This window comes from Xenopus laevis, chromosome 8L (genome assembly GCF_017654675.1).
Source record: "Xenopus laevis strain J_2021 chromosome 8L, Xenopus_laevis_v10.1, whole genome shotgun sequence".
Lineage (NCBI taxonomy): Eukaryota > Metazoa > Chordata > Amphibia > Anura > Pipidae > Xenopus > Xenopus laevis.
In genome coordinates, this window is record NC_054385.1 from 2,126,563 (window position 1) to 2,138,972 (window position 12,410).

Sequence of the window (12,410 nt, forward strand, 5' to 3'; positions counted from 1 at the left end):
TTAAAGGGGAAGCAAATGGCCAGTGGAATATACAATCTTTACAGCAAGCTTATGCTTTGGTCGTTTCACAGTCACTAGAAGATCAATAAATGGGGGTCTGTCTGTTTCCCAATCACCCAAGGAGCTACTGAGCTCGACATTTAGATATTGGACCAGAACTGATCCCCCATAAGACTGCCAGTACATACTCATAACATATGAACGAACCTTATTTATCCTAAAACATAGTTACGATATTGGATTAAACATTTGACCAAGGGTGCTGGGAGTTGCAGCACTTACAATTAACACTAGCAAAACCACAAGACACTCGTAGCTGTAAACCACCATTTACTTGTTTCAGTTATTTCCATGCAGATCATGAAATCCCAACAGGGTCTCCCCCTTTTCTCCGTTTGGTTTGCTCCGTCATCAACAGGGAAAGTCAATACAATCGTTGTGTGAATGGCAAATACCCCAATTAGTATTTGAGGGGGGGGGGGGGTACAGGGAATCACTCGGCACTAACTTCCAACATAAAAAATAAACAGAACCAAAACTGTACATGAACTTTACAAACAGTAACATAAGTTAAAAGCTCCGGGTAGGAACCATCACAGTAGTCTCTCTTTTTGATACTAGCGGAGGGGGGCGGGAAGTCCGTCCCTCGCTGTTGGAGGTGGCGCAGTCCGACACTGCCTGAAACTGAGACCCGTAGGCTGATCCTCAAGTGCCGACGGCTCCGCCAACCAGTCCGCCGTTAAATGTGCAAAAACATCCCGGTCACATGACCGGCCACCATTCTACCCCAAGTCACCGTTCTGGTTCCGGCTCATACTGGAAAATGCGGATTTTCTCGCAGCAGTGTTTTTTGTGAGCCGGCCAGTCTTTCTGTTGGCACTGGGTGCCGCAGTATCTTGCTAGTTGGCAGCGCCCGCAGATGTTAAACTCCCGTAGCTGATAAAATGAGAGAAAAGGGTCAGTCGGGAATAAAGTAGTAGTTTAACTTTGCCTTTAAGCTTTCTGATTGTCCTTAGTATCCTATTCATGTTTGGTTGCTAAGGTCATTGGGATCATAGTAACCAGAAAGCAGTGCAACTTGGTAGCAATTAAAGGGATTGTTCACCTTTAAATGAACTGTTAGTATGATGTAGAGTGATATTCTGAGACAAGTTGTAATTGGTTTTCATTTTTTATTATTTGTGGTTTTTGAATTATTAGCTTTTTATTCAGCAGCTCTTCAATTTGCAGTGTCAGCTGTCTGGTTGTTAGGGTCCAAATTCCCCTAGCAACCATGCACTGATTTGAATAAGAGACTGGAATATAAATAGGAGAGACCTGAATAAAAAGATGAGGAATAAAAAGTAGCAATAACAATAGATGTGTAGCCTTAAAGAGCATTGGTTTACTATATGGGGTCAGTGACCCCCATTTGAAAGCTGGAAGAAGGTAAATATTTCAAAAAGTGTGCAACTTGCTAGCACTTAAAGGGGTTATTCACCTTTAAATTAACGGTGAGTATGAAGTAGAGACCGATATTCTGAGAAAATTTGCAATTGGTTTCCATTATTTTTTTTATTATTATTTGTAGTTTTTGAGTTATTTTATTCAGCAGCTCTCCAATTTGTAATTTTAGCTGGATGCTAGGGTTCAAATTCCCCTAGCAACCATGCATTGATTTGAACAAGAGACTGGAATATGAATAGGAGAGGGGCTGAATAGAAAGATGAGGAATAAAAAGTAGAAATAATATATTTTAGCCTTACAGAGCGTTGGTTTCTATATGGGGTCAGGGACCACCATTTAAAAGCTGGAAAAAGTCAGGAAGGCAAAAATATTTCAAAAAGAGTGCAACTTGCTAGCACTTAAAGGGTTGTTCACCTTTTAATTAACTATTAGTATGATATAGAGAGGGATATTCTGAGACAATTTGCAATTAGTCCTAATTTTTTATTATTTGTGTTTTTTGTGTTATTTAGCTTTTTATTCAGCAGCTCTCCAGTTTGCAGTTTCAGCAGTCTGGTTGCTAGGGTTCAAATTCCCCTAGCAACCATGTACTGATTTGAATAAGAGACTGGAATATGAATTGGAGAGGCCTGAATAGAAAGATGAGGAATACAAAGTAGCAATAACAATACATTTGTAGCTTTACAGAAGCCTTAGAAGGGGTCAGTGACCCCCATTTGAAAGCTGGAAAGAGTCAGACAAAGAAGGCAAGTAATTAAACAACTGAAGCAATGAAGAATTAGGCATTCTAGCACATATGAAAAGTTAACTTAAAGGTGAACTGTCCCTTAAAAGGGAAACTGGAGCCAGGTACCTGTTTCTCAATCATGGTGCAAGGAGGATAGTGACATTCGTAGTAAGTGCAGGAGTTGTCTTCCTCGCGTACCACCTCTCCGTTGGCATTGTAGCAGCGCGTGACATTCAGCAGCGGGAACAAGTCTTCTATGGGGTCTGTCGGGAGCTGCTGTATGGCCAGCCAGTAAAGCGACTGCTCCCTGCGGATTAAACATGGAGGCTTTCAGGGGATGCTGGGAACTGCAGTTCAGCTATAAGTGATAGAACAGACTGTAACCTCCTCAGGTGGATATGGCAATGAATATAGCTTGGCAATACCTCTGCTTGCTCGACACTTCTTCCAGCGGCTGACTCCACCCCCGAGGAACGATCTTCAGGTTATCCAGCCGGTTGTCCACGGTGATGGCGTTTAAGTGAATCACGTGAAACCCAGGGGCTATGGCTCCTTTGTGCCTTTGCCTAAAAGACAAACGGGAACAACAAATCAGCTGAAAGTGATGCAAGAGGAGGCCAGGAGCAGCTTCCGTTCCTCCAGGTTAGAATCTTGCTATAAATCCTCTTATTGCTGAATTTAAATTATTGGGGGGGGCTTACCAGAGCAATTCGTGGAGCAGGCGGCCAGAGCCCCTCCCTTTGTATTTATCGAATGCGTATGCGAAAATCTTGGCACCGTTGCCATCTGCGTCCACTTCCATGCGAGCCTGAAGCAGAGCGAGGAACAACATGAGCCAAGACTTGGGGTGCAAAGGCCAATGGGAAGCCACGAGCCACAAGTTCCATTAAAATAAAGCTTGGACCCTCCCACGTGCCTGACACTCACTGTATCCACCATTCTTACCTCAAATGCATAGCTGTCCACCAGCGGGATGTCTTGCTCATCAATCAGCGTGTACTTGATCTAAACACATAATAAGCACACCGTTAGTTAACCAATCACAGGCAGCGCAAGAACACAGGCCAGGCATGCGCTTGGGAGCTGTAGTTGCACAACACCCGCCTGTCCCTGATTTGAACCACTTGAGGGATAACAGAGGGCCGGGCTGCTGTGCACCAATAAAACAGAAAGATCGTTATGTGTCTGAAGATGAACTCACACAATTTATTTTGGGGGAAACCAAAGCGGGGGGAATATAAATGTAGGTGTAATGTGCTCACTGTAAATAGACTGAATGCAAATGTCTCACCCCTATAAGAGCACAAGCCTGAACAGAGAGTCACAGCTCTGGTAAGTCTGACCCCGGCGCTCACAACGTCCTGCGCTCTCAACTAACTCCCTACACTCAACTCCCTGTGCTCTCAACTACCTGCACTCTCAACTAACTCCTAATTGCATACGCTCTCAACGCCCTGCGCTCTCAACTAACGCCCTGCGCTCTCAACTAACGCCCTGTGCTCTCAACTAACGCCCTGCGCTCTCAACTAACGCCCTGCGCTCTCAACTAACGCCCTACACTCAACTCCCTGTGCTCTCAACTCCCTGCGCTCTCAACTAACTCCTAACGCCCTGCGCTCTCAACTAACGCCCTGCGCTCTCAACTAACGCCCTGCGCTCTCAACTAACGCCCTGCGCTCTCAACTAACGCCCTGCGCTCTCAACTAACGCCCTGCGCTCTCAACTAACGCCTAACTCCATACGCTCTCAACTAACGCCCTGCGCTCTCAACTAACGCCCTGCGCTCTCAACTAACTCCTAACTCAATACGCTCTCAACTAACGCCTAACTCCATACGCTCTCAACTAACGCCCTGCGCTCTCAACTAACGCCCTGCGCTCTCAACTAACTCCTAATTCAATACACTCAACTAACTCCCTGCGCTCTCAACTAACTCCTAACGCCCTGCGCTCTCAACTAACTCCCTGCGCACTAACTCCCTGCGCACTAACTCCCTGCGCACTAACTCCCTGCGCACTAACTCCCTGCGCTCTAACTCCCTGCGCTCTAACTCCCTGCGCTCTAACTCCCTGCGCTCTAACTCCCTGCGCTCTAACTCCCTGCGCTCTCAACTAACTCCCTGCACTACAGGCAAGTCACAGGGCCTGAACCCCTAGTCCTACCCAGGGACCCCTGTACAGTTGCTCACACTCTTCTGCTCCCTCCTCTCTCACACCCACGTGACCCCAGCCCCCCTATAGCTCTGGTCACGTGAGCCTAATCGGTAGAGCAGTGAGTGAGGCCCCTGGCCGTGTATAACTGTATCAGTGAGGCCACTCCAGCTCCTCCCCCAGTCCTGCCATGTGTCCCTCGGCTCAGGCCCATGAGGAGGAGACTGAGGAGACGCTGACACAAGGCCCCGTGTTTCTGTCACTCACCTTTCCAGCCACCCGGCCCAACCGCACGATACCGAGTTTAAAGTCCGTCATAGCGGAGACAGGGGGAAGCACGAGACACCGGGGAGCTGAGACAGAAAGACAAGCTCCGCCTCCAGCGCTCAGAGAGGGTCAACGACGAAGCCTCCCACCCAGACAGACCATGCGGCCAATGGGAAACCAGAGGGAACACGGCCTACCGGTACGCTCCGACCAATCACAAAAGAGAGAGGGCGGTGCCTGAAACCTCGCCCTCTGGGAGTGGAGAGCTGAGCTGTCTGATGACGTTACTTTCGCGGGAAGCTTGGTGCGCGTCACGTGCTGGAGGAGGGACAGCTGGCGCACAGGTGCCAGCACGATTTAAAGGGACAGCGACAGCAGCAGGGGAAGGTGGTTGCGCTCTACTTCCGGTTAATGGGACACTGAATAGCAACAAGGGGTTCTTTTGAGGAAGGCAAACTTCGGCATGTTCATGGGATACTGAGAGTTGCAGTTCATCAGTGTCTGCATGTTTTCATTTTCACTGTGGGCTCCAGATTTCTGCAACACCCAGAGCCCCCCCTGTACTAGAGCTCAGTGTCCTGCAGCAACTAGAGGGGATCACTGATATATATATATATATATATATATATTAAGGGCCACTCACCATTCACATAGTCAATTGCTGGGTGCTAACCAATCAATACTTCTTATTCACAGTCCATGAAAGCACTCACAGCGAACGCCATGCAGCGTGTATCAAAAAGTTATTTATTGGTGCATGGTGTATGGTGTATCAAGGCGTTTCGGCTCGAGCCGTCGTCAGGATAAGGACAGGAAGTGTGGCACATCATTATATCATCCCCTGAACCAATCAGGGTCAATCCCTTATTAAGAAATCACATATGTGTGAATCATACATATAAAAAATACATATTAAAAGTGATAGTGCTCATCTCAAGTATGTACTGTGATCATAATTTCTAGGCCTCTATCCAATCTCTGTGTTTGGCCATCCAGTGAAAATTTCTAAATACATATAGAAAATTGTGTAAAAGTTTTTTTTCAAAAATTTTTCAAAAAATCCTTCTAGTGAACTTTTCTTAAAAACACACAAACATACACAATGTCTCATAGAAATAGATCAAAGAATTATCTATTAGGCAGTCAACATTGCCAGCAAAATCTTAGAGAATGTAACAATGTGAACCCCTTATCTCAGTTAATATGTCTAAACACATTGTAGAAAGAGGGGAAATAAGGGAAAAAATTCGCAAGACTGAGCACTGGCAGATTCAGGGCAATCTCCATATAAACTGTGGTGATCGGTATACAATCATTAATAGCTTTTACTACCACCCCATCACATTTATGCTAATCCTTCAGGGCACAATGGGCATTACAGCTTAACCATCCATCAGACCAATTATTTACTGTAAATTACAGGTCAAATAAAGCTTGCCAACGAGTACATTTCATTTAGACCTCTCGGGGCCCCTGTGTCCAGAGTTCGCATCCACTTAGCTTCCTTCTGTAATCGATAGAATATATATATCTATATATCTCGTATGTAGAGTTCTGGAAGCCAGCACAACTCTGTAAACATTGCCTGGGTGCAGTAAACCAAAAAGGTAGAGGTAGAACCAAGGAAAAAGCGTGCACTCGCAGGTCTTATAAAAAGTTATTACGGGTTTATTGTATCAAGAAGAACAACTAACGTTTCAGCTAGCACTCTAGCCTTTATCAAAGTGCACACACAAACACCAACCTTTTAAACCCCCAATGACGGGAAAAAGGAAGCAGTGACGTCACTGTGACGTGTAAATCAAAGTTAAAATACATAACCAATTAAAACTGACCAAATAAAACTGAAAATTCATAGAAAGGAAGTCAACGTTCATATATAGGGATGGGCGAATTTGACCCTTTTTGTCAAAAATTTGCCGCCGGCGAAATGTCGCACAACACCATACAAGTCTATGGGCGTCATTTCCGCGGAGAAACAAGGCGAAAAAATTCACCCATCCTTATTCATATATATATATATAGATATAGATATATATCTATATATATATCTATATATCTATATATAGTGAAAAAGTACCCCCTCTTGTAAAATATAAGGATATTATAAGTTACCGAGGAGTTCCATGACCATATAAAAGTACGAGGCCGAAGGTCATGGAACTCCGAGGTGACTTCTAATATCCTCATATTTTGCAACTGGGGGTACTTTATTTATTATAATACACAAGTTTCAGTGAGTCATGTGACAGAAATGACATCAGAACTCACCGTTTATAACTGATGATATCAGAACTCACCGTTTATAAGGATATAATTTACAGGATATTCATGGCTCTTGTGTATTATATATATATATATATATATATATATATATACACAAAAAGAACACAACTCAGTGCTGTTACATATAATCAGTGTAATGTATCGAATTCTAAATCATGTCGTATTTATTGTTAAGCAGGGAACATATCAGATACTGTTACAAAACAAGATCCTTTAGAGGTAAGCATTATATATATGATACAATGTACTCAGAATTTGAAGCTTTCAGGTACCGAGCAAAAGGAAGCGCTAAAGAATACCAGTTAATTGAAAAGCAGACACAAGCCGGGAAGAGGTTGTTCCATATTAAGGTGAAATGGCGTCTCTGTGTTTTCCCTTAAGGTGGCCATAGACGCAAAGATCCTATCGTACGAATCAGGAATTTTTTGACCGTGACATTTTTCGTCTGGCGGAGATCGGTCATCGGACAGGTTTGATTTTGTCCCGACCGTAGGCCATTGCACTCTCATCGTAATCCGATTGTTCGGCCATGTAATATGCAAATTAGGATTAGCCTGAATCCTGCTGAAAAAGCCCAAATCTTGGATTTGGTGCGTGCGTGTACCATGAATATCCTTTAAATTATTTCCTTATAATACACAAAAGCCATGAATATCCTGTAAATTATATCCTTATAAACGGTGAGTTCTGATGTCATTTCTGTCACATGACTCACTGAAACTTTGTGTATTATAATAAATAATGTTCCCCCAGTTGCAAAATATGAGGATATTAGAATATGAGGATATTAGAAGTCACCTTGGACTTCCATGACCTTCGGCCTCGTGCTTTTATATGGTCACGGAACTCCTCTGTGACCTATATCGTTATATTTTACAAGAGGGGCTAGTGTAGAATGGTTTGTTGGTCACACCTTGGATTGCCACCTGACCTGTGGTGGAGCTGTATGGTTCTATAGTCTCTGTTTGGAACCCAGAAACCCAAACAAAAAAAATTCCAGTTCATATTCAATTGATTCTCCTACTCTTGCCCCCTCATCATAATGGTCTGGTATTTCTTATCATCAAAGGCTGCAACAACTCCCTGTTACACCCAGGCCCCATCCCTAGGCTCTTATCTGTACCCCATGCTGCCAGTATTGCACCTTTAAATGTCCTGCCAGTTCCTTTTTATTCCTTCGGCATATGGAAACCACAACACCTACTTCTCTCTTCGGAGATGCCTGGACCTCCCCAGTATAAAAGGCATGTCCTGATTGGTCTATGGAGAGGCGAGGGGCCCTTCCAACTGCAGAAGCAGGAGCCGGACTATACACTGTGCAGGATCATTATATCATTACTATATAATGTTGCCAGTCACTGCTTAAAGTTGGCACCTATAAGGTACAGGGTCCTTGTAGATTTGGCCACAAAGTCTAAATCAGGGCTGTTATGTATCCTAAACACTTCCCCCAGCATCACTGACCCTTAATGACCAGGAAAGAAAATGCTGGAGGGCCACCTATGGAAGACTGGACTGACTGGGAAATATTCGCAGGGTGCACTATGGCTACAGCTCTAAACAAAGGCCCAGACGAGGATTCCATTGCCCTGCCATGAAGGCTATACAGTGCTGAATGTGGGACGGGCAGCAGATACACCACACAAAGAGGAAGGATAACAAATTTTTATTTTACAATTACTTCCAAGAAAAGAGGTGAGAGATGAAAATGTTAAGAGACAAAGTGTTTATCCCTCCCCATCCCATGTATTACCCCTTCCATCTGCAAAAAATAAAAACACCCCCAACTCTCACTCAGGGGTAGGTGGGGGCAAAAAAAAAAAAAAGAAAAAAAAAAGAAAGAAAATATTTCCAATCATTTCAAACATAAAATACTGCCCATAAATTAGCTGCTTCTCCGGTGAAGCGGAGAATTAGTCATTTTTAACTCTCTCATTTTGGGGGACGTTATTGTTAATTTTAAAGCAGGTAAGAAGGTATTTGCATTTGATTCAGTCCTGCCCCCATAATTACAGTCTGAACCCCCCTCCCCATGGGAATTGGTAACAGCTTGGCAATGCGGCAAATAACCGGCTCGTTTATAAAGAAATAAACAGGCCGGGTGAGATCAGCTGGGGGCCACTGACTTCGAGGCTTTGTCTTCATTTTTTTGGGCCGGGATCCATGGGTTTTCCAATGTCCTTCCCGCGCAGCTTCAGGCCTAAGGACAAGGAAAGCCACATTATGATTGGTTCTCTGAAAGGGATATGGGCGTTTACTCTAGATCCAGGTACATTAACCCTACAACTTCCTTACCTATGACCCTTTCAATCTTGCCCATCACCTGGTTGTTGGGAATGGCCTTTCCACATTCATAGTCGGCAATCACTTGGGGTTTTTCATTAATTTTCTGAAGAAGAAGAACAGGTCAGAGAAAGCACATCAGTCCCTGCCCAATGAGCTTACAATCTAAGGACCCTATCACATTCCCATCAGTCCCTGCCCCAGTGAGCTTACAATCAAAGGGCCCTATCACACTCCCATCAGTTCAGGCCCCAGTAAGCTTAAAATCTAAAAGGCCCTATCACATTCCCTTCAGTCCCTGCTCCAGTAAGCTTACAATCTAAAGGGCCTATCACAGCCACAAAAATTCAATTAAAGAGGTTGTTCACCTTTAAATGAACTATGCAGAGAGTGATATTCTGAGACAATTTGCAATTGGTTTTCATTTTTTATTATTTGTGGTTTTTGACTTATTTAGCTTTTTATTCAGCAGCTCTCCAGTTTGCGATTTCAGCCATCTGGTTGCTAGGGCCCTCATCACACTAACAACCATGCATTAATTTGAATAGGAAATTGGAATATGAATAGGAGAGGCCTGAATAGAAAGAGGAGTAATAAAAAGTAGCAATAACAATACATTTGTAGCCTTACAGAGCCTTATAGTTTTTTTAGATGGGGTCAGTGACCCCAAGTTGAAAGCTGGAAAGTGTTAGTGGAAGGGAAATAATTAAAAAAAACTATGAAAAATGAAGACCAGCCGAAAAGTTGCTTAGAATCAGCTCCAGCCACTGGCACAAATGATCAGACCAGCCAGATTTGGCCCAGCTCATGATTGGGCAAAAAATCTACTGTCAGTCCATGTGCCCATCTTAAATCCCCCACAGATTGAGTTGCTCTTCAGAACTAATAATGGCATGTGCCAGTCCCACTCACCGTGGCCAAGTCCTTCTGGGTCATTCCTTTGCCCTGCCGGCCCTGCTGAATGACTTTGCCCACTTCTAGTGGCACTCTGTCGTGGTGCAGCTCCTCCGTCTCTCTGTCCAGCTTGGCCGTGTTCCTTGTGATTGTGTGCTGCTTGTTCTGACCGGCTGACCCTGCACAAAGCACACAAAAAAGAAAGTCCCTCTGGTGTGAACAGTAACAGTGCAGTTACCCATAGCAACCACTTTGCTTTCATTTTTAGCTTGGAATAAAATGCTTAAAACAAACTGCTGCTTAGTTGCTAAGGGTTACCAGGTACAGATAAACGCTTATTCTGAAGAGCTTGCTCTGTTAATTGGACTCCAACCTACATTTTTTCGACGTCTCTACCTCTTCCCCTCGTCTCTGAGCAGCTGTAATAGCCTGAAATGAAAAGGCAGAAACAATGCAAATATAAGTATCACCTCTCAGCAATCTAATTTATTCTCATTATTCACTTTATGTCATTAAACACCTGCTATCACTTATCACAGTTCCCACTGCGCTCCCCTCTACTTTCCCACAAACCCTTTTCCCTTATTCCAAGGATTTTTAGAAGCACCCACAGTACAGAGATAGGTATAATCACCCTTTCCTATACTGTATACAAAAGGAATGTTCTGGGCACACAATAAGCTATACCCTCATACTGTACTGTCTAAGGGAATCAATATGGCACCTCCTCCTCCCATATGTATAAATACAAATATACAGAGAAGGAATGTTCTGGGCACACAATAAGCTATACCCTCATACTGTACTGTCTAAGGGAATCAATATGGCACCTCCTCCCATATGTATAAATACAAATATACAGAGAAGGAATGTTCTGGGCACACAATAAGCTATACCCTCATACTGTACTGTCTAAGGGAATCAATATGGCACCTCCTCCCATATGTATAAATACAAATATACAGAGAAGGAATGTTCTGGGCACACAATAAGCTGTACCCTCATATTGTACTGTCTAAGGGAATCAATATGGCACCTCCTCCCATATGTATAAATACAAATATACAGAGAAGGAATGTTGTGGGCACACAATAAGCTATACCCTCATACTGTACTGTCTAATGGAATCAATATGGCACCTCCTCCTCCCATATGTATAAATACAAATATACAGAGAAGGAATGTTCTGGGCACACAATAAGCTATACCCTCATACTGTACTGTCTAAGGGAATCAATATGGCACCTCCTCCCATATGTATAAATACAAATATACAGAGAAGGAATGTTCTGGGCACACAATAAGCTATACCCTCATACTGTACTGTCTAAGGGAATCAATATGGCACCTCCTCCTCCCATATGTATAAATACAAATATACAGAGAAGGAATGTTCTGGGCACACAATAGTGTATCTATCTAAGGGAATCAATATGGCACCTCCGTCCCTGTATGTATAAAGACGATATAGTTAAGGTGGAGTGTGATACATTATTTAGTCAAAAGAGAACACCGCATGGGCACAATGTTGTATGATTATAGGGCACATGTTCAGACACATCTTTAGAACGCTCTAACCTCAGGACAGGAGTAGGCACCCGTGACACACCCAATGCTGTACAACTACAACTACAACTCCCATTGCTCCCTCCAGTCTCTACGAACCACATCCAAGCAGAATATTAATAATATTAATAATAAACTATAAGGCGTGGGCACAATTCCTATTCGGTGATGATGGAACAGACCACAGATTAGGGGCATGGGGGGTAAATACTATTTGTATAAATCGCACAGACAGATGAAGTCCATCATGTGGGGGGGGAGGGGGAAGTAAACAAACAGCTGTACTTAAAGGGCCAGTAACAGCACAGACAGCCCATATGTTGTTTAGGCCAATAGGGTGAGAGAATACTCTATATTCTCTTGGGCCCATGAGGAATTAACCCCTGGGTGTTGCAACTGCTGTTCTGCTATGTGACATAATTCCACTGCAGTTACTATGGCAGCCCCCATGGAAACAAACACAGTATTTACCTGAACTCCTCCTCCTACTACTACACGACGTATGTAATGGGCTCACAGGGCCTGTAAGAGTCTCCCTAGTGTAAGTGTTTGGCCATGTGTGTGGGAGGCGCTGCCATAGTGCCCAGTACAGGAGTTACACAGGCGGAAGGTCCGGCCTACATTTAGGGTTACATTTAGGGATACCAGAGACCGCCTAACCTGCTTGGACTTGGCCTGCGCCGCGGTGGGGCCCTTCTTTCTGAGCACGGTCACTGTGTCCCAATCGCTCTCCGCCATGTCTCGTCTCACACTAAGAACTGAGAATCCCCCACACGCCTCTTCGCCTTCCC

General features: G+C 44.0%; 2 protein-coding genes across 2 annotated transcripts; both read right to left on the reverse strand.

The window, feature by feature from the left end:
- Nucleotides 1-313: 313 nt before the first annotated feature.
- On the reverse strand, nt 314-5,151 carry zmynd19.L (zinc finger MYND-type containing 19 L homeolog). Its single transcript, XM_018229418.2, has 6 exons — nt 4,591-5,151; nt 3,119-3,178; nt 2,875-2,981; nt 2,599-2,739; nt 2,300-2,480; nt 314-936 (listed from the first exon to the last, which is right to left on the reverse strand). Exons 1-6 carry the CDS (start codon nt 4,639-4,641, stop codon nt 793-795), a joined length of 684 nt encoding a protein of 227 aa, XP_018084907.1. The 5' UTR covers nt 4,642-5,151; the 3' UTR covers nt 314-792.
- Nucleotides 5,152-8,527: 3,376 nt separating this feature from the next.
- edf1.L (endothelial differentiation related factor 1 L homeolog) lies at nt 8,528-12,388 on the reverse strand. The gene is made up of 5 exons (NM_001092165.1): nt 12,280-12,388; nt 10,431-10,482; nt 10,072-10,232; nt 9,172-9,265; nt 8,528-9,076 (listed from the first exon to the last, which is right to left on the reverse strand). Exons 1-5 carry the CDS (start codon nt 12,355-12,357, stop codon nt 9,018-9,020), a joined length of 444 nt encoding a protein of 147 aa, NP_001085634.1. The 5' UTR covers nt 12,358-12,388; the 3' UTR covers nt 8,528-9,017.
- Between the last annotated feature and the right edge of the window lie 22 nt (nt 12,389-12,410).

What these genes read in the sequence shown, in the direction of transcription:
- zmynd19.L (XM_018229418.2), bottom strand. Translation starts at nt 4,641, where the DNA reads ATGACGGACTTTAAACTCGGTATCGTGCGGTTGGGCCGGGTGGCTGGA. An exon ending in TGGACAGCTATGCATTTGAG is followed by an intron (nt 2,982 to 3,118) that starts GTAAGAATGGTG and finishes GCTCTGCTTCAG; the next exon opens with GCTCGCATGGAAGTGGACGC. An exon ending in GAAGTGTCGAGCAAGCAGAG is followed by an intron (nt 2,481 to 2,598) that starts GTATTGCCAAGC and finishes TTTAATCCGCAG; the next exon opens with GGAGCAGTCGCTTTACTGGC.
- edf1.L (NM_001092165.1), bottom strand. Translation starts at nt 12,357, where the DNA reads ATGGCGGAGAGCGATTGGGACACAGTGACCGTGCTCAGAAAGAAGGGC. An exon ending in GGTAGAGACGTCGAAAAAAT is followed by an intron (nt 10,233 to 10,430) that starts GTAGGTTGGAGT and finishes TGCTTTGTGCAG; the next exon opens with GGTCAGCCGGTCAGAACAAG. An exon ending in CAAGATTGAAAGGGTCATAG is followed by an intron (nt 9,077 to 9,171) that starts GTAAGGAAGTTG and finishes CCTTGTCCTTAG; the next exon opens with GCCTGAAGCTGCGCGGGAAG.